We start from the raw sequence: 21,674 nt of genomic DNA on the forward strand, positions 1-21,674 counted from the left end.
TAATGGTACCAGCATAGTAGGCATCATTTACATGGGAGGTCTCTCTCTCTCTCACACACACACACACATTTTTTTAAGAAGAAGGGAAAGAATGAGAGCTTACATCATCTATGAAAATATGGGAAGTAGAACAATGGGACGGCCAACAGATCTTACAAAAAAAACAGGCATACACACGAATCATTCGCATTATCCCACACTACCTCTCTCTCTTTCTCTCTCTCTCCCTCTCTCTCTCTTCCCACTATGCCACTTTTCCGTCGGCTGACCGTTTGACCCGAAATCCATTAGCAGTGTGGCGCTGCAGCCTTTAGTAAAGCAACTTGGGCCTGTTTTCCTGTATGGCCCCAGACACACTCCTTACCTCACTGTCAAACAACTCGTACATGAATTACCGTAAACAGGATGTTAACCCGCGGTGCAGTAAACTCTCTCCATCTGCCCTACGTACATATATATGACCTGCACATCATCATAGCACTCTATGGTTTATGGGCGCTAGACTGGATAATAAATCTCCTCTGATGCCCTGACTGTGAAAGCGAGACCCCAGCACGGGGGCCCGGGTTGCCAGGTTTGGGAAGAGCGGCACTGCGTTTTGGAGTGCGGATGAAAGTATCTCTTTAAAGGTGGAGAGATATTGCTTGCCACAATTAGAAGGTAATATGTGAAATTGCAAAGGCCCGGTTCTCCACGGAAAAACGCGGTGATGGAGTATTCTGTGACACGCTGCAGGTTCCCTTTCTTCTGAGAATAATTATTTTCTCGCCTTTTCTACATACAAGCACCCTTAATGTTTAATTTCCATTGCATCGCGCCGATTATGAATCAGATTGCCCATCAATTGGCAGACGCAGCAAAGAAATTCACCCTGTAATAAAACTGTCATCTGTTCTAGTATAAAGACAGATGTTGCAAGTTGGGTGATAACACAATTAAACCCGTTCAACAAGGGATTCCAGAAAATTATTGAAATTGGAGGAAGCACTATCATTTTACCAATAAAGCAATTTGAGGCAATATGCAGTGTCATAACGCTGATCTTTATCCCTGTTGTCTAGATATGCAATAAGTTGGGAAGTTGGAAGCCTGTCATTTCGGTCCAATCGGACAAAATTCCCTGTAAGAGTTTACAAGCGAGAGTCTAAGAGGAAGAGGGCGGAGAGGACAGATGCGAGAAAGGAGAATGCTCTAGCGACAAGCCATGAATCTTATTTTAATCCAGCTTCTCTGCTCTGTTCATCTGTCTTCCATCAGCTTCTCACCAGTGAAGGCATTCATCTGGATCTACACAGTGTCTCTCTCTCCCTCTCTCTGTCTTTCATCACCATGTACACTTTTGCATAATGGAAGATATGTGCCATTCCAGCCAGTTTCTAACTCAAAGTGTTGCAGGCTAAAAAGCCGACCTTTTTTCCTATCTCTCTAGATGCAATGACACAGACAACTGCACTCCTCCAAGAACAGAGAGAAGTAAGAAAAAAAAATCATAATTGCATTGCCTTATCTTGTAATTTGTAACAAAGCTAAAGCATCCATGAGCCTGACAAAGCAAACTCCAACGGGTTTGCCCTTCCATAAAAGAAAAGCAATTATTCATCCATTGTTTTGTTTTTTTCCTTCTTCTTCCTCTTCTTCTTTTTTTTTTTTACTTTTTGATATTGATGGAATACGTTAGGACGAGCAGACACGGGGCTCGGATGGATATTTCCAAGCCCTCAAACTTCATTAAAAGATGTCTGTGATGAGGCAGCCTCTGATATTAAATATTCAACAGCCATGCGTGTGAGTTCAGGGTGATTACTGGCAGTCCATAAGTACAAGTCAACAACAGTTTGCTCGAGCATGCAAGTGATTAAAAATGCACCAGCAGAAATGGTCATAAATCATCAAACTGTGCCCTATAACAGCTGCAGCGGAGACAACAGAAACGTTCTTGAGCACCGACATATCGTCCATGACGGCTTGGTATGGATGCCGGAGTGTTTGTTCCTGGCTAATTACAGGTGAGTTGATATGCATTTATACAGTCATCAAGCCTAAGATTTAAATCCTCCATCAGCCGTAAAAAGCCACTTCCTTCTTGCTGCGGAGGCTGTTTGTATGTGCACGCGCAGACACTTTCTGCTGCAGATGCATCAATATGAAGAGAAAGAAAGGCACAAAACACCACAAAAAGCTTGCTGCTGCATACAATCAGCTTGTTTTTCTTTCTTTCTTTTTTTTTTTAATTTTATTTTTATCACTCTCATCATCCTAACTTCCTCATCAAAACAAAATGCTGAAAACCACAAGTTCTCTCAAAGCTCAAGGGTGCGCATGACAAAAGTAGCTTTTGAAAAGCAGTCACCAAATGCAGTCATTACTGGATCTAGATATATTTCACTTCATGCCAAAATTTCGCTCCATAAAGCTTGATATGTATCTGGAGGGGAAAAAAAAAAAACACTAAATTTTTTGGACTATTTTGAGGAACCCTATGTATTTCTGATCCACCTGACTTCTGGTGGTGTCTCTGGCGACATGCTTACATGGCCGGGTGAGGATGTGTGTATCTTAAAACGGGGAAATTCCAGTCACTTACACTTTTACACAGCTGCAGAACAAGTAAGCAGTGTCAAACCAGCTGAAAAGCAGAATAAAGCAGATCGAAATGTGAAAGAAGTCGCAGGAGGAAAAAAAAATACTAGCAGCTGGAGCTTAAAGAGAAGAATGTGTCCCGCTTTCAAGTCAACAACAGTAGGAATAAAACATTTTTGCTGTAGAGAGTGGATAAGGAACTGAGAACCACAGGCAGTGAACTCTTTCTTTCCAACCTTGTAAAGATGGATAATTAGAATGAGATATTATTTACACCTATGAATTTTTATTAATAAATAATAATAATAATAATAATAATAATAATAATAATAATAATAAATAATAATAATAATAAGTAGATGATGAAGAAGAAGAATGTGTATAAAAAGACATCCAGGCGGCACAGTGGGTGACGTTGACCTCAGGTTACTCTCAGTGCAGAGTATCACATGTTCTCACTGTGTTCATGTGGGTTTTCTCCGAGGTCTCTGGTTTCCTTCAACTGTCCAAAAATAGGCAATTATTTGACTGCCTAAGCTAAATTCCACCAAGGTATCAATTCTATCTTCAAGTGGCGTAAAGACTGTCTGCTATCCTTTCTCTTGTACTTTCTGCCATATCAAAGCCCCCACTCCTTTTTTTTTGTCTTGATTACATTTATTTATCTTTAGCCTTTTTTCCTTCATCCTCTTCTTCTATCAAAATTGACTTGAGTGGGAGAGGATTGGGTTGTTCTTAGATAAAGCATCATGTGATTCTCTTTCTGTTACTTAATAGGCTTGTTAAATTTGTCTACTGGTAGAAGACAGAAAGTGCTTTAATGGGATTACATTGTCTTAAAAAAAAAAAAAAAAAAAAAAGAAAAAAAAAAAAAGAAAGAAAAGGTGAAAAAACAAAAAAAAAATTGTGGAAAAGAGAGAGTGAGAGAGAGTGAGTGTGTGTGTGTGTGTGTGTGTATAGTGCCATGAGATGACATCTCCAGTGCTGGTTTGTATTCATTATTAGTTATAGAAATGATGTAATTTGCCTCAAACACAAAAGTGTACTGTAAACACAACTAACGAATAATTCCATAAAGAAATACAATATCACCTATGGATACCTTGGTAGCAACTGCAGCACTGCTTCCTTTTCAAAGGCTCATGGACAAATAGTGAAATTAGCAATGGGAATTAGGAATTTTGCTGGCGGTACGCCTTCACGCTGAATTTCTAACGTGACTCAATCGTTATGGAGATGGGGCTCGCTCGCGGCCAGACGGATCATGATTTATTAGACTGTTGGAATATCAAAGACTAGTCAAACATTTAACGATCCAACAAACACTGAGTGAGCATACGCAGTTGGAGTAAACAAACCCCAGCAAGTGCCGATCTGAACCGGCTCGGCACACTGTGGCAACAAAGCACACTACAGTGTAAGGCCTCGGGGATTCTGTGAGCTGACGGATCTAGAAATAGAAATAGCCTTTATTTGTCACGTATACATTACAGCACAGTGAAATTCTTTCTTCGTATATCCCAGCCTTGGAGGTTGGGGTCAGAGCACAGGGTCAGCCATGATACAGCGCCCCTGGAGCAGAGAAGGTTAAGGGCCTTGCTCAAGGACCCAACAGTGGCAACTTGGTGGTACTGGGGCGTGAACCCCGATCTTCCGATCAACGACCCAGAGCCTTAACCACTTGAGCTACCACCGCCCCTAACTGCATCTACTGCATCACGTTCTAACCGGAACTGCTACGCTCCTGTCACGGGCCACAATTCGTCTCTTTTAAATATAAGAGTGTGGCGCTTGTGATTCGACTTTCGTTTACAGATGTTTAAACAAAGCTTATGGTCTACTTCCCCCAATCTACCTAGCGTGGCAAGATGAATTCCTCCGTCAGGCTTGAGATGATCAAACAGATTACAATTATTTTATCCTCCATATGTATTAATGAGCACTGTCTTTCATAGTTATGTTCCCTAACAAGAACTGATGACATGCCAAGTGCCAGGTTTGTTTTACCCCCCCACCCACCCACCCCCACCATGTTCTCAAAGGATTTTGAGCTTATTAGTTTACGAATTTGCGAGATTAATTTTCGACTGAGATTTTCTTTTTTTAAAAAATAAAAAAAACCCCTTAGCTTTGGAGTTTCAGCACCGCAACCAATCAACAAGTTTTAACTAAACTAGCAAATAATGAAGTAATCAGATGCTCATTAGAAAATCAGTAGTAAATAATTGAAATAAGTGCACACTAGGGAAAAAAGCAATAAAAACAACTAAAAGAAAACTAAAGCCAGTGTATACACTGCTATAGGTCACAAAGAAACAAGAGCATTAATAAAGCACAATTTTAATACATATAAGCACAAATATTTGCTTATATTTATTTTCAAAAGGATAGAGAAGTGTGTAGTTCATCGCTTGTATCAAAGTGTCTTATATTACAGAGGCGACAAAATAGGTGAGAAAGGCCGCCCCTTCCTGCAGACGCGATTCCTGATTGGTTAATAACAGCTGCGTTGAAAATGACAAATTTGCTCATTATAAAGCCCAGGATTGTCGCAAACGACACTATAACCACACATCCTAATCATACATTATTCATCATTATCCATCACTAGGGATCTGAATCTACATTTCGCTACTCTGTGACGATGTCTATTTATGAGAAGTGCAATACAAACTTAATACAATACTTAATCAGAATTAAAACAAAAGCCCCCCCCCAAAAAAATACATACATGGGTATATAGTAACCTTGCAGTGTCAAACAAAATAAAATCTATGAACTAGGATTTCTACTCTAGTCTAGTCTTAATTGTCCATCAAATAGAAACCTAATCATCAGGAAAACAATTACAATTGCTCTACAAAGTGCATACTGACAGAAAAAATACTAAAGAAAAGGGGGGAAAGTGACCTTTTATAAACCTGTGAAGTTCTTTATGAGAAGTGGGATGGGTATCCATAACTAATACTTCAAGAAAACATTAAAAATTTAACTTATTACAAGAATTTACACGTTACTTCTTGCATGCTGAGAATCTGGACTCTTCTCACTGTTATCTCAAACACAAACACGTCTATCCTTATATGCATATGTTAAACACACACGTAAATATCCATGAAGGAGAAATATCAACTGTTTATATTAAATCCAGAATTCAACTGAAGAAAAAACACAGACATTGTTTCTTCATGTTTTTTCACTATTTCATCACAGATTTCTAGCAGGCTGTAAATGAGGTTATGGATATTTTCAGGGGTGTAGCACATGTGCTATGATTTATTTTGGGCATCTCTGTGACCATCATAGCAGCTGGTCAAATAACATGTCCTTCACTCGCTCATTCACTTCAACCTTTTTACATCAATTTACAGTGACATTAATAAATAAAAATATATTTCTATCTTTATTTCTATATTTTATGTAGATATTTAAGTAATACTTTTTATCGTTTGGAATGACACAAGTCCTAATATATATATATATATATATATATATATATATGTATATAAGATATCTAGGATAACATTGAGATTAAAGAGGAAGAAGTGCATGAAAACAATGAGGAATACAGAATGGATGGCACACTGATCTCTCTCTCACACACACACACACTGGGTATTTTGCCCCTAGGCATGGCTTCTTCACTATAAACACTTAAATAAAATAATGATGATATACTGTGCCATATAGTCTTGACTATATGTTAATAGTTTGCTTCCAAATCATTACAGATTTTTGTCAAATAAATAGAACAAGCGAATGCTCACGATTCACCACATAATAATGAAGTCAGATCACATTACAAGTAAACAGATGGCGTCTGAATGGTTGAAAAATGACTTTTCTAAAAATACTGCCTTTTTTTTTTTTTTAACAAATCACTTCACATCATATGAGGATTACAGCCCCTGTTTCTGAGAACTTAATCAAGGGAAGAAAAAAAAACAATTTGATTTACAGCTTCATGTATGTGGGAGTATTAAGAGTTTTTTGGATCTTTCGATGAGCTCGAAATCATCTTTTGAGAGCCAGTCTAAACGTAAAGCATTAACGGGAGGTCATGAGAGAGAAAGTGAAAGTGCACGTGAAGTGCCAATTTGATGTCGAATTGCTATTGGTATCCTAACAGCATTGATAATGCTATTATGCAAATGTATTAATGATTTTTTTTTTTTTTTTTTTTTAGCGATTTGGGTGGATTTTATGGAGGGACATGGAACCTGCGTGCAAATGACGCTCTGTAATGTGAACAATTTGACATAGCTGTACCGTAAATGGACATCGTATTGATGACATGGCTTTATCGGAGAGATGGCAGTTATACTATATTGCCAAAGGTTTTTGGACATCTGCCTTTATATGCACATGAATTTAATATGGAGTTAGCCCGCCCTTTGCAGCTATAACAGCTTTTGGGAAGGCTTTCCACAAGGATTAGGAGTGTGTTTATGGGAATTTTTGACCATTCCTTTAGAATCACATTTGTGAGGTTAGGCACTGATGATGGACGAGAAGGTCTGGCTCACAGTCTCCACTCTAATTCATCCCAAAGGTGTTCTATCAGATTGAGGTCAGGACTCAGTCAAGTTCCTCCACACCAAACTCCCTCATCCATGTCTTTATGGACCTTGCTTTGTGCACTGGTGTGCAGTCATGTCAGAACAGGAAGGGGTCATCCCCAAACTGTTGCAACAAAGTTGGGAGCATGAAATTGTCCAAAATGTCTTGATATGCTGAAGAATTAAGAGTTCCTTTCAGTGGAACTAAGGGACCAAGCCCAACCCCTGAATTCAATGATTTGGAGGGGTGTCCCAAAACTTTTGGCAATATTGTTTATGCGAGTACAAGCCTGTGATTGGAGCATTCAAATAGAAAACCACAGAGAGTAAGCCCACAAAGGTGGTTTGTTCTTTCTGTGCACTGTTTAACAGTGGTGTTTGTTCTTATTGAGATAAAATAATAAATAACATAATGCGCATGTTGTATTTAATTAGTACAGAAGTGAGTGACAGAGCAAAAACACATGAAACAGACTTTCCTGGATCTGGAAAGACTTCCAAAGCTGCATTTGAGGTCAGAAAAAGATTGCATTATTAAGTGCAATACAGTTAGGAGGAGGTCTCAAGACACGGTGACACACACACGCTTTTAAATCAAGAAGAATTTGGAAATCCCACGGCGTAGGAGGACACGGACTGTCACACCTCTTTTTTTTTCCCCCACCCAGACCAGACAGCACATTCATTTAAGACCACAAAAACAGCAAGAGTGCAAATATACATACATAAATAAATAAAAAAATCTACGTAGTAAAATTCCAGCAATAACCTACTACTTACTTACTTCATTACTGTTGCACTGGCATAAAAAAGGCCAAAGTTGATTAAAAAAAACATGATGATTTTTGATGATTGAATGATATAAAAAAAAAACAAAAAAAAAAAAAAACCCACACACATTAAAAGTTTAAACCACCAGCAGAAAGGTTAAAGGTAGCTTCCCAACTGGTGGCTGAGGCGCTCATCATTATTTACAGTAATAAAAGCTCAGTAATGTATTACACTACCACATCACAGTGAGCACTATTCCACAGATCCTATCCTATCAGATCTATTCTTTCTTTCCATTCTTCAGTCTTTTTTTCAGCATCATGTTCTGGTTCAGCCACAAATGTGTCTCCCCCCCCCTCCCCTCCCCTAGCATCCATCAAAGCTGTAACTCTTGTTGTTTTAGTCGGGCGAATCAGAACCCGCCTCTGGCAGGGAACGAAGGAAAAGTCAACAGGAATTAAATTTCAGCGCAACTGTTTACTCAACTGTGGCCTGCAGTTATTGAAGTTTCATCCATGGTTTTGTGTGACGACGGCACTAATGAATTCAGCATGGCTGTGATTTTCATGCGGCCAACATCAGGGCGCTGTGCGTTCGGCTTCGGCCATTGGATGGGCGGAAGAGAGTAGCTCTGACAGCCAATCACTAAGGATTAGGACTACTATTTGGCGGCTATGAACTTTAGCTTTGTAATCAGCTGTAGTGTCATCTTTTGTTGGATGAGGAAAGATTTCCAGTTGCTTGGGAAACATGGAAAGTCCATAATAAACCAATGATTCTATCTATCTATCTATCTATCTATCTATCTATCTATCTATCTATCTATCTATCTATCTATCTATCTATCTATCTATCTATCTATCTATCTATCTATCTATCTATCTATCTATCTATCTATCTATCTATCTATCTATCTATGCCAAGCTGTGAACTTCTCCTTCAGTTCTGATGCTCTGTGAAATATCTATATTGTTCTGATATTTCAAAGTTTGCCGACAGCAACCATGACACCAAGACATATGGAAAGATTTTCAAAGCTGTCATTGTTCTTCTTCTTCTTTTTTTTTTTTTTTTAAATAGCAAAGACACTGTCCTTGTTTACGGACAGCCGTTTCTATGCCGACTGACAGCTACATCAGAGCGTCGCTCCATCATGACCAAACAACCACTGACAACAACTCCCATCAGCCCCCGGGGCACAGATAGCATGCGGCTTACTGATCTTTTCAAGTGCCTGCACTGTCGCGGGCCAACGCTCACACCAACACAAAAAGCTGTGGTGACAGGAAAACATTTCTGGGGCGGGTCTTAAAAGGCCACAGTGCCTGGTTGGACATGCAGCCGGCGTTATGTCGACGGCGTGTGGTGTCAGATGCGCGGTTGTCCGAGAATTCCACTGCACCTATATTTCTGCAAACTATCTTACTGGAACGCACGCTAGGATAAACACGTCAGCAAGAAAACACACAATTGCCAAAAGAGCACTTTAGAGCAGTTTAAATATTCAGGACACCTTCAGTATACATAAATAATCATAATAATGTGTTTATGTGCTTGGAGAAGGAGGGGTGATGAAATATTAATGAGCACTTAAAAGGAGGCAGAGGGATATGTTCGATGACATGGCTTACTAAAGGACAGGTGAGAGAGAGAGTCTGCGACTGATTGAATTGGCTGGATGATCAAAAACCTTCACCCACATGTGTGTGTATGTGTGTAAGACGAAATCCCAATTACCTGTTGCTGCTGAAGGGTCATGAGGTTAGTGGCTGTGATGTCAGAGGAAGGTGTGGCGCTCTTGGATCGTATGTCTCGAAGCCCACCTTCAACTACCACCCCGTTCTGTTTGACTGTTCCGTTGCTCGTCGCCTCCGCTGTCCCCGCTTCTTGCATCATGACTTAAAGGCCTGCGATGAAAAGATACAGAAAAAGACGCAGCTGTTAAAATAAAGTGAGGTAGGTGAAACGCATGAGCAGACATCCGAGTTCAGCAGGCTAAACTGACCAAGCTCAATTTGACTCTTCTGCTAGATTTTCCCTGTCGCTTCCTAGTTGGACTGGACTTGTTTGTTTACTTTCTAGCCTGATGGTTTCCACCCACAGACATACAGAGAGAGACTCTCACACACAAACACACACACTTTCCCACATGGTGATAAACTGCTTAGATCCTCTAGAGATGACATATCCATGAGCGTCCAAACCAAAAAAGTGCAGGTTGTGAGAACTCCAATGCTCGTTTCTGTTTCTCCATTTCTTCCGAGAGGGAAAAGTAGGAGAGGGAGGAAAGGAAGGGGAAAAGTGAGGAATGAGAACACAACCCCAGTGCAAGTTTCGGCAGAGGAGCCCAAGAAAACATGCTCGCTCACAAACAAAACACATTCGGGGCTGAAATGGATATATTTACTCGGATGGCTCCCAGAAGAACCGCGGCCTCGATGGCTTTTTAATGGCTGACAGCTCTCGCCGAAAATCGTCCCAAATCAAACTGTACTGCAAACATTTGCATCGCAGCTGTTGAGTTTACACCAGAATCCCAGCCGGAACATAAATAAGCACCAGCTGAGGCAAACAATCCAGACTTATGGCCAATGTATTTATAATGTATCCATTACATCAACGTCATGTGTCAGTAAGATTTTATACATCGAAGCCATGTAGTATACAAAGAATTCCATATATATATATATATATATATATATATATATATATATATATATATATATATATATATATATATATATATATATATATATATATATATATGTATGAGAGAGAGAGAGAGTTTGTTCTTGTGTATGCTCTCTTCTTAAGCCTAGTCAGGATTAGATATTAGATTTATTATTAATAGCAGACGGAAGCACTCTTAAAACAAAAGCTCCAATCAGAAAGGTGAGGAAAAACAGGAAGACAATTCAGTTTTAAAACTCATCAACTTTAATCCACTTCTTGTGAGGATAAAAAAAACAAAACTTGTGATTATTACTCATTCAGACACTACAACTAAATACAAAAATACACAGCTGATGGTGAATAGCAGAGGCAAGTTTCAAGAACTAAAAACAATTTTTATATAACAATAAATATTATTTCTGCTACAGCACTTTGGAAAGTCTGACAATACTGTCACTGGAAGAGAAATGACAGATTCATGTTTATGTGCTCCTGCTCGTATGTTATGGTTCCTATAGTAACGAGCGATACATAGGACCTTATATGGTGGACCCTCAGCTCTGCATCGTTTTTTCTATTAATAAACAGATGTTTTATTTTAAAAAACAAAAATAAATAAAACAAGTTATTCTAATAAAACAAAAAAAAATTAAATGTGGAAGCTTTCTGTTAGGAGACGTTTAGGAGGAGTCAGGAGTATCAGTGACATGGTCAGTAAGGTCAGAAGACTTCTCTGACAGGTAACATGACAAGCTGTAGAGATTTATTTTTTTTCTGTCTTATTAACTTTAAAAGAAAAAAACAAAACAAAACAGGAGAGCCTTGTGTGTTTATAGCTGCTGTAGCTCAAGAGACTTATCAAACTGATGCTCCGTCACATTAAATGTAACTATAAACAGTCTAAAAAGTACAATACACCTTTCATTCATGGGAACTGCTGTGGTACACGAGGAAGAACACGGTTCAAAATATGCTGTAATGATAAAATAGTCCAACAGTAGTAACAGTAATAAAGCTCTTTATAACGCATGATTAATTTACAAAAGGAAACCTCTTTATACACACTGCCTGCCTTTGCATTTACAGAGCTGCTAATTCCTATTTACTGCTTCCATGCTGGATGTACTGCTCTTTATTTAGTGCGGCTCCTACAACAAGGCAATGTTCAAACGAGACCAAAATATTATTTCCTTAATTGTGTATCAAGCTGCATTTAAGACTGTGCCGCGTGTTTTCTCTCTCTTATTATCCCTCGTTCTCTTGGTCTCTCTGTCATCTGTTCCATGCTGACGTACGTGTTGCCCCATCTTGTCTCTTTCGCCAGGCTGCCAGGGCCACGTCAATTACGGCATCCTCTAAACAAGAACCGAGAGAGAGAGAGCGCCAAAATGTGTGTCTGCAGTACACACATGCCCGCATGGCAATTACAAACACACGTTCAACCTCGGGCTCGACACCAACACGTGTGCAAATCCAAATAACAAAGGGCGTTCACAACTTTCCCCTTCTTCCCAAATCAAATCTTTACATCAAATCTGGGTGCGTGAATGATCGCACGTATGTCTGTCACCCCGGCTTCTTCTTGAGCCTCCATATAGAGGACGGGTGTGCGGTAATGGCTGCGCACTCGCTGCACGCTGAATTTGAATAATTAGAAGATAAAGACGTAAATTTTGCAAAAAAAAAAGAAAAGTGGCATCTCTAAAAAGTAATCAGGAGAATGGGCTGGAGTTTTAATGCATGCAGAACGAGTGACCCACACTAAAAGGAAAGGAAAGCTACAATGAATGCAAAGTAATGCGCCCGTGTCGCCTCTGTCTGAACAGGGCCAGCTAAAATTAACACCCAATTAATTTTCAAATTGACAAACAAATGAAAGCCATAAATCTACCGTCTCATTAACTTATGCCACCAAATAATTTAAAAGCCGCAATATCGCCACCAAAAGTGTGTTATCCATCATAAGTATGAAACAGATAGCAATGAAAGAGCCTTGTGAAAAGGCATTAATATTCAGAACGGCGTATGAATAAAAGCACTGCATGAAGACGTTGTATTATTAAGCTGATTTCAATGAAGCGCTGGTAACTAATGCATTAACCGCAGTAGAACATTCTGTGGTGGTTCTAGGTTCAAGAGAAATGTGTGCATGTGTCTGTTTAGGGCTTGTGAGCAAATGTTAGTTGGAAAAAAAAACAAAACAAAAAAACACTCTTCTCTTTCTAAAAGTTTTCTCTCTCTCTCACACACACACACACACAGAGTTCATGAGAAACAGGCCTGTTTGTTTACAAAGCATGTCAAGGCTTATGAAAAGGACCAACAAAAACAAGAAGTCCTCTGCATTATGGAAATTCCAGAAGATTAACAAAGGCAGCAGTGGAGTGTGAAGCAGACGTCTATCATCAGTTGACTGCTTGCAAAACACAAGTGTTTGGAACAAACACTGGATAATGCAAGGTCAAAGTTTTTGTTTGTTGATGCTTTCACAGAGTTCCTTAAATGATGTCTGTACAGTAAAAGTGCATGTGCACTCTAGGTGCACACATACACACACACACACAGCACAAAGAGTGTCACATGATGGTAACATATGACCAAAGCTCATCTGAGACCAAGAAAACAAAAACAAGCATGAGCCATTTAATAGAGTGATTTTTTGTGTGTGTGTGTGTGTGTGTGTGTCATAAAAAATAAAATGCTTGTAAAAACATCTACAAACTACCCTCCCTTCATGATAAGTAGGTGTGGCACTTAAACTGCAATCACTTCCCAGATCAGTAATAAGAAACCTATACAAGTGTGCTTATAAACTTGTGTGTTTGTGTATACGCCTATGTGTGAGCAACAGAAAGCAAGCCTCCCTCCCTCCCTCCCTCCTCTAGGAGTTTCTTATCCCAGCCATTACAGTGTGTTCCTGCTCTCCACCTGCTCCTACAGGCTCCACTCTCCTGAGCTCCTTGTTTACATCAGCTCTCAACAAAAGCACAGCATTCTTATACGGTGGATAAGAAGACACAAAAGGCAGAGACAAAACCATCTGGACACTCATGGACGGTTGTTTAGGTTCAGCTTGGCTGACAGACTAGACATCACAACAGCAATGAAAAGGTGTGACAGCGTCCCAGGTTGTTTGGGGGATTTTTTTTCCCCCTCCCTCTAGTGTACACGAGCTCTATTGTGACTAGGGAATAAATCAAAAATCGTGCACATGCATGGCTCGTGTTTGTCCAGGAAGAGAGGTAAAAAATTAACAGACAAAGAAATAACAGAGATAGTCACGCTCTCCGAGCCGATCTAAAAGCTGTGTGCGTTACAACACGAGTGCAGGGCAAGTCTAAAGGCTTTCACACAGCACTTGTAAATGAAGCTATAAACCTGTAGAAGCCGTATTTTCAGAGATCAGGCTCCTCTTGTGCGTATATTGTTGGGGTCTGATTGTACAAAACAAAAATGTAGTTCAGTGACACATTTTCAACAGCACCAAATAAGCATTGGCTGAACATGCACCTTAGATTTCCTACTCAAAAGCACAATAATAAAACTCCTAACACACGACACTGAGTACCTGTGGAGGGAGAAGACACGCACTTCCTCTGAGACTTCCTTCAGAACTGCTGCTCATGCTGCATCACAGGGAAGCATAACACTCCTGCTTTTTTTAAGGGCTGCTAGTTTCACACTGCTCTCTGTAGCTCTGGATACATTTTCTTGAGTCTGTGAGTCGAGTGTGTGCTGTTGTGCTGTTTTATTTTTTTCTTCCACTTCTGTAGAAGTCTGGACGTGTTTGTGTTATTAGTGTTGGTGTGACCTTACGGCCAAAGTGTTCCCTTAAAGCAGACGTTCATGATTTGGGACACTATTTCAGTTCCTGCTTACTAGAAACGTGTTTTCTTAAACCCCCATGGCCTTTCCTGATTAGAGATTAAAAAAGGAAGCTACATTTTTCAGAGGCGGGAGTGTGGGCTTGATTACGCGTTAACGTGTTTATTACACTTCACATAATAAACGTGCTATTTTATTTCTTTATTGTTCCGTCTGATAAATGTATTGCTCAATATGCAAATGTGTCAGATTGAGAGCCCTAAAAAGATAACAACATTCTCTGGGAAAGATTTAAAAGACAGAATTTCTATTGGGTTTTTTTGTTATGTTTTATTAATATTATTAATAATGTAAGAGTTTTTTTTAATTCTTCTAATATATGAACTGCCCATATACCTAAATTATTATTATTATTATTACTATTATTATTGATAATAATAATAATAATATGTTTAGACTACAACTGTTTACCACTTATTTCTTTCTTTTAGGCACACTCCAAGAAATTCCATGTCTTCTGAGAGGTACAATCACAATTCTCCAACTACAAACAATGAGAATAGCATCTTATAAGACATTATATTGCCAAAAGTTTTGGGACACCCCTCCAAATCATTGAATTCAGGTGTTGTTTTTCAGGGGTTGGACTTGACCCCTTAGTTCCAGTGAAAGGAACTCTTAATGCTTCAACATTTTGGACAACTTCATGCTCCCAACTTTGTGTGAACAGTTTGGGGATGACCCCTTCCTGTTCCAACATGACTACACACCAGTGCACAAACCATAGTCCATAAAGACATGGATGAGTGAGTTTGGTGTGGAGGAACTTGACTGGCCTGCACAGAGTCCTGACCTCAACCCCATAGAACACCTTTGGGATGAAATAGCCCAGAGACTGCGAGCCAGGCCTTCTTGTCCACCATCAGTGCCTGACCTCACAAATGCGCTTCTAGAGGAATGGTCAAAAATTCCTAAAAACACACTCCTAATCCTAATCTCCACTTGTGGAAAGCCTTCCCAGAAGAGTTGAAGCTGTTATAGCTGCAAAGGGCAGGCCAGCTCCATATTACTGTCATGTGCATGTAAAGGCACCAGATGTCCCAAAACCTTTGGCTGTATAATATAGTGTACCTTCACTGGTCAATCCTTACTCTATAAACTGGACTCTTCTCATTTGTAAATCCACAGCGGCTAAACAAAACTCCCCAGCCCAAGCAACATGGCTAAAGTCTCAGCTCTTATGGAAGCACTTAATCATCAGTAGTGAAAATCTCTCTGCATTCATGTTCTGAGTGTATATGTCTTGTGTTTTTAGTGCTGCTAATCTGGTGATATAACTGAATGCATGTATAACTGTAGCTCTTTACTGTACGTTTACACTAACTGTTTGGTGAGTAGTGCTAGTAGTATAGTCCCCTTACTGAAAAACTACAGCTCTACATTTTTTATTTATCTCTGCAACTGAAACCATAAAGAATAGTAAAGGTAGACTTGATTAAAATACATGCATCTCATTGAGCAGATAAAGAGATCTCACTGTATTGCACTATTATGTGACTTTTTCTGTTGTTGTTCTTTCTCTCTTTTCTACTCCTCTTGAGTTTGCTTTCAACCCTTTTAGGGCCAACGCTGGGCCACTTGTTCTGGCAAACAAAGCCCGCTATTTGTTTAATGACAGATTGCTGCTATGGTTACGGTAAACAAAGAGGAGGGGTGGAAAAGGCTTTTTTTTTTCTTCTTGTGTTTATGAACAAACACGTCTTCTTCCAAAGAGCAATTTAACATTAACCAGGTGGAATGATCAACAGATCGCATAGGTGACACCGAGGGCAGGTCTTAATGCAAACATACTTCAGAGAATGAGAGAAGTTGAGAGAAGTTGAGAGAGAGAGAGAGAGAGAATTTGTTTGGGAGAACCAAGGTCGATGTAAACGTGGGCCCTTCTAGAACAAACAGCTGGGGGAGAAACGGCGGGCAAACAAACAGTCGTTCTCCTGACATTTGAAGAGGCATTAACGGTGGAAAGCCCAGCTGCTGGTGATCTGCACCAGTGACAACCAAGCCGAGGTTATTGTTCTGCTCTAGCCAGGAGTTTAACTTGGTTTGGGAAATGCTATGACACTCACTCACCTTATTTGGCAAGGAAATGTTGAGCTATTAATATTAAATGGTATTACATTACAATTCATTACCCTCCTAACTTGTGTTTAGTAAAAATTTAAGAGCATGCAAGTGAGGGTGCACTTCACTAATGAGTGTGCATGTATATTAGTTTGCGCAATTTATTTTCGATTGAATTATTTATCTATCACCAGTTAGCTAAACAGGGGGCAAGGCTGAGCATTAAACACCTCTCACAATGCGACTGTGAAGAATGGAAGAATAATAACTAGAGACCCTGTAACAACACATTAGCGAGTTTCGAGTTTAGGAAGTCGCTTGATTTGTGAATTTTTCATAGTTTGGGTTTACCGCCTGTACAGCCCAATACTGTACACGAGGCATCACTCTTGCTTCTGTTTTCAGTCGTCTCTCTGCCTCCCACCCTGCACTCATTTCATTTAGCCCTCCAAATCCATTTATGTGCATTTTCAAGAGGCAAGAAACAAATGACTGAGGGCCTGTGCACATATTTATTTCACATTGAGGGGTGCGTAATAGGATCCTCATGCGTGAAATTTAGACTCAAATGTATTAACGGCGCATCTACACAAAACAGGGCCGCAACATCCTGTAACGTCGCGCGCCGTGATTCATATAAATACAGACCTATTATCACGCCGCAAGCTCACCGAAATAAACAGTAAAAATGCTGGGTGAAGGCATGCAACTCCAGGGGAGAGGCTAAATAGATACATAATTTCAGGAGATGAGATAGGTTTCGTCTCTTTACCATAAATCTATGCCGCTGTACAATTCAGAGGGACGGCGCAAGAGAGAAACCCGTGGCGACGAGACAATAATGGAACGTAGCAAAGTAAGGCAGGCCATGGTATTTTTAGCACAACAGCCAACAGAGACTGATGTAAATAAGAGAAGGACTAATGAGTTTTAATGGCGGCGCTACCAGAATGGCAAGTCCAGGATGTGGGACTCAAATCGCAAGCGGGTTACGGTGTACTCCTGAGCCTCTCTCCTTCAAGCGACTTTGATCACTGCTGTTCGCCCGCGACTTGGGAGTAACGGCGCCCTAGCAAAGAGGACACGGACATTCGCTCCTGCAGCAACAGTGCATTCTGGGGGGGCGGAGGGGATGTTAGGAGGGGGGAACAAGGCCTCAGTCAATATCCCTGAAGCTAATTTGGTAAAATTAGAACCGTCTAACAGACGTGCACTAAAAAAAATAAATAAATAGCCAACTCCTGCCTCCTGTGAGATCAGGCAAATTGCTTATTGTTTAATATTATTTAAAACTGTGCCATATATTTTTTTAATCATTGCTCCATGAAATTCATACTGGGAAACCTCCCGTGGGCTCGGCCACTGCACTTTTGGGGGGTTGGAAATATGTGGCTTGCGTTTCCTTGAGAAGCAAAGTTCAGCTTCCTTGAACTTTGTCTAATTAATACAGTGAGACCAGAGTATCAGAGGGAACATATTATTAGTAACATTGTCTTGGGGAGTAAGCATACCCAGTTGCACAGCTCTGGTGTCAACTCATTTCAAAAGAAAGAAATAATAAATTCAGGGGGAAAAAAAAACAGCTAGTGTAATTGAAGCAGAGAAACCATTTGTCTTAAAACCAGGTTGACAAGAATGGTGGCATACTGGCACATCACGTCAACCAATGCGGGAACATTCACGCGATGACTGATAGGGGAGCATTTCGAAAGATGAGCATGCAAGGTATGCACATCAAACTTGCTGGAATTCCTCAATGAAAAAGAATAGAAAAACAAGATTAGCTAAAATTGCAGTGCAAAATCACCTGGGATATTTTTTTTTACACTTAGCTACAACATAGGAATCCATTTTAAACGTGTCGACGTCGGGCGATGGAGAGAAAATAAAATGTTAAAGGAAGTTTCATGGTGAGATCTGGTGCTGTTTGCTTTGCCCTATGACCTAAATGATACTGAACAGTGGGTTGTTTGTGAAAAGCGCTGCTGAATGTGATAGCTCACCGCGGGCCGGTGCAGGTGCCCGTCTCTCAGCTGTTTGTTTGGAATTGCTCGCACAGCGAGATAAAGAGGCCCATTGATTGCCCGACACAATCATTAACCTTCATAAACAAATAATGACGCGGAAATGCGACTCCAGGTTTGTTAGGATGGTTATCTGCTGTTGAATAGTTATTTTTAATGTTTAACGTGAACCTGATTGTACAGCTTACACGGTTATAAACACGCTGTGTGAGTGTGATAGAGAGTGCATTTGGGTGGGGAAAACAGCTTCCTTCATGGAACAAACGATTTTCAAGAAGTACATGTTTTTATAGATGTAAGCAGTACTCCGAAAATTCCAGTATATTTGAAGGGTGACCTCTCTGCAGTAAAACTAATCCACAAAGAAAGATGGAGGAAATGAACTCAGTATCAGCAGGACCACCTCAGACAGCTGATAAAACTGGGTTTCGGGTTTCAGGCCACAACCTACACAGATCTGTGTTTTACCTCTTCTAAACTGGGCAGCATGAGTTATGACCAACAGAGCTTTAAAATAAATAAATAAATAAATAAATAAATACATTTTTTTGAATACTTTGTCTTAGTGGGGGTTAATGCTTAGCATGTTTGCCTGCCACTGCTGGGGTTGGGGATCTGATTCCCACCTTCCCTGTGTATGTGGATTTATTTTGCATGTTTTTCCCATGCTTCAGCGGGTTTCCCTCTGGGCACTCTGGTTTCTTCCCCTAGTCCAAAGACAGTTGTAGGCTGACTGGCATTTTTATATTGTCCACAAAGTGTGAATGGGTGTGTGTGTGATTGGGTGTGTGAGTATGTGTGTAATCCAGTGTGTCCCCTGCCTTGTGCCCAGAGTCCCCTGAGATAGACTTCAAGCTCCCTGTAAATCCTAAGTAGTATAAGCGGTACAGAGGATGGATGGATGGATGGATGGATGGACGAGGTATATGTGAGGTCCCGAGAGGCACAACCAAAATCAGTGGCCATAAGCCAAGTGAACAAAAAACTGGCCATGATCACACCGAATAGAAGGTGTTACCTCCTCCTCTGTCGATCAAAAAGACAATAGGTTATCGTGAGTATCTGTCAGATCATGTATGTGGAACTTAGGGGTGCAGCAGCTGGAAAAGATCTTGGAAGAAGCACACGTTAGAATTCTCCTTGGTCAAGTGGTCAAGACTAAACTTGGGAGAAAATGCAAGGAGGGGGGGAAAAAAAAAAAAAAAATCAGGAAAAAGACAGCATTTAGATCCTGTTATGTCACACATTGAAACTAGACATATGCACTTGTTTGTACATTTTATAAACAGCACAATTTTCAATTAGTTGAAGTTTTTCTAATATAAGTTTTTTTTTTCAACTATGCTAATTCACAACTCCATGTTCTCTTTTCCAATTCTGATACTATAAATTAGAGCTAAAAACTATTAAGAAATTCTGCAGTCAATGTTTGTCTCGACAGGCCAAATTCAACCCAGGAAAGTCCAGCTGATGAGCTGAATAAGGTGTTTGAAATAAGGTTCTGCAGTGCTGTGGCATCCCTGGATGTAAAAATCTAAAAGACAGGGGATGTCCACATCATACATTAAGCGGCTGAACTGATGCAAAAAGGCACTGAAGGACTAAACACTGTGATGGCTTGTATGAATCCTACACAGGCTTTAATGGAAGCTGCTTTTTTTTTTTTCAACAGCTCTTTTTTGTTGTGTTAAATACAGCCAGTGTCAGGAAGCCGCCTTGCACCCATAAAGCAAGTCCAATGACAACGTACAGTAGGCGCTAACACAAGGACATAGTTCATCATGACATTTTGTGCAATTCCCGTCTGATTAGGGTCATTATGCCGGAGCCCTGATTTATGCTGTCATTTCCTCTCGGCCCAGCCCGCATCAATGAATCTTAATGAATTGGTAAATAAGGGTGAGGATTACACTCCGAGACACCGAAACATCCCTCTTCCTCCACCCCACCAGATTTATGGAGCCAATTAGAGCCGAACAGAGAAAATTGGTTGGCGGGGGAAATAATATTCTTGATGGGACAAAATGGCAGGAAAGCATTCGCTCTGAAGGGCAAGCGTGTTGTCGGTGTGAAGTCTATAAAACACGCGCTCACTTCTGTAAAATACAAAAGAGATCCAGAGGCATGCTCACAGGAGACACGTTTTATAGCAACACAAAAAAGGAAAATCATCTCCCCAAAAACGTTAGTGAATGAAGGCTGTGCGTGAGCTCCCTTTCAGTCATTAGTAACAAGAATGCCACTTGCTAAAGTTAATGTGCGCCTGTTGACAGCTACCTCTGAAATAGAGCCATTGAAGAGTCATTAGACTCAAAACCACGTTTTGTAGAAGAAAAAGATGTTCTCGACGTTTGGGCTCCCAGTCCATCTCCCATGAAAAGAATACAGGACAATAGATGAGGGGTATTAAGACGCTTGGTTTATTGCGGACTCGTTACGGCCCTGTCGCCATAATCGTGCAAACGTAAAAAGGAATTTGATAGACATACTGCATGCGCGCCGCAATTCGTCCCGCCGGTGTGATTCATGTCACAGCGCATGCTACATCTAGCTCATCATGATCAAAACAATGGTCAGCGAGAGAAAGACTAACTAGCATGCGGTTTTAGGACTTTCATGTTTTACACATCGAGGCAACAAAGATGAAGGAGGGAAAAAAATATATAAACCAAACAGGGAGACAAGAGGTGGCAACAAAAGAGCAGGAAAGAATGTAAAATGTATGATAAAGTACAGAATGTGATTTAAGAATACGAAAGACGCAGTCAGGAGTGTTAACGAGGGCGCTTTATGCGTTACACACTGCGAGTGTAGCTTCAGCTCTCGACATCAAACAAGGAGGCCCTGTTATTGGGCACAAAGCTGAGAGAGAGAGAGAGAGAGAGAGAGAGAGAGAGGGAGGGGAGAGAGAGAGTGTGTGAAGAGGAGTGGAAAATTAGAGCTGAAACCGAGCAGCAAAAAGACCTCTAATTTACTGGCATGTACAGTATGCAAATGAGATTACTCTCCGCTTAACAGCATCGTTTATGTCCATATTAATGGCATCATCATTACAGGGACTCAAATTAAATTACGCCGTAATTAGCATATGAAAGTGATTGGTGAAAGTTTAAAACAAATA

General features: G+C 40.3%; 1 protein-coding gene across 13 annotated transcripts in view; it reads right to left on the reverse strand.

Annotated features, from left to right (window-relative positions):
• foxp1b (forkhead box P1b) overlaps positions 1–21,674 on the reverse strand; it is a 157,811-nt gene that overhangs the window by 74,169 nt on the left and 61,968 nt on the right. For all 13 annotated transcript variants that reach the window (XM_058402844.1, XM_058402839.1, XM_058402837.1 and 10 more), the window contains one exon: positions 9,648–9,817. In XM_058402844.1, the coding sequence (XP_058258827.1) occupies positions 9,648–9,806 (159 nt within the window). In that variant the 5' untranslated portion in view covers positions 9,807–9,817. The remainder of the gene's footprint in view (positions 1–9,647; positions 9,818–21,674) is intronic.

This window comes from Hemibagrus wyckioides, linkage group LG11, assembly GCF_019097595.1.
Source record: "Hemibagrus wyckioides isolate EC202008001 linkage group LG11, SWU_Hwy_1.0, whole genome shotgun sequence".
NCBI classification, from domain to species: Eukaryota; Metazoa; Chordata; class Actinopteri; order Siluriformes; family Bagridae; genus Hemibagrus; species Hemibagrus wyckioides.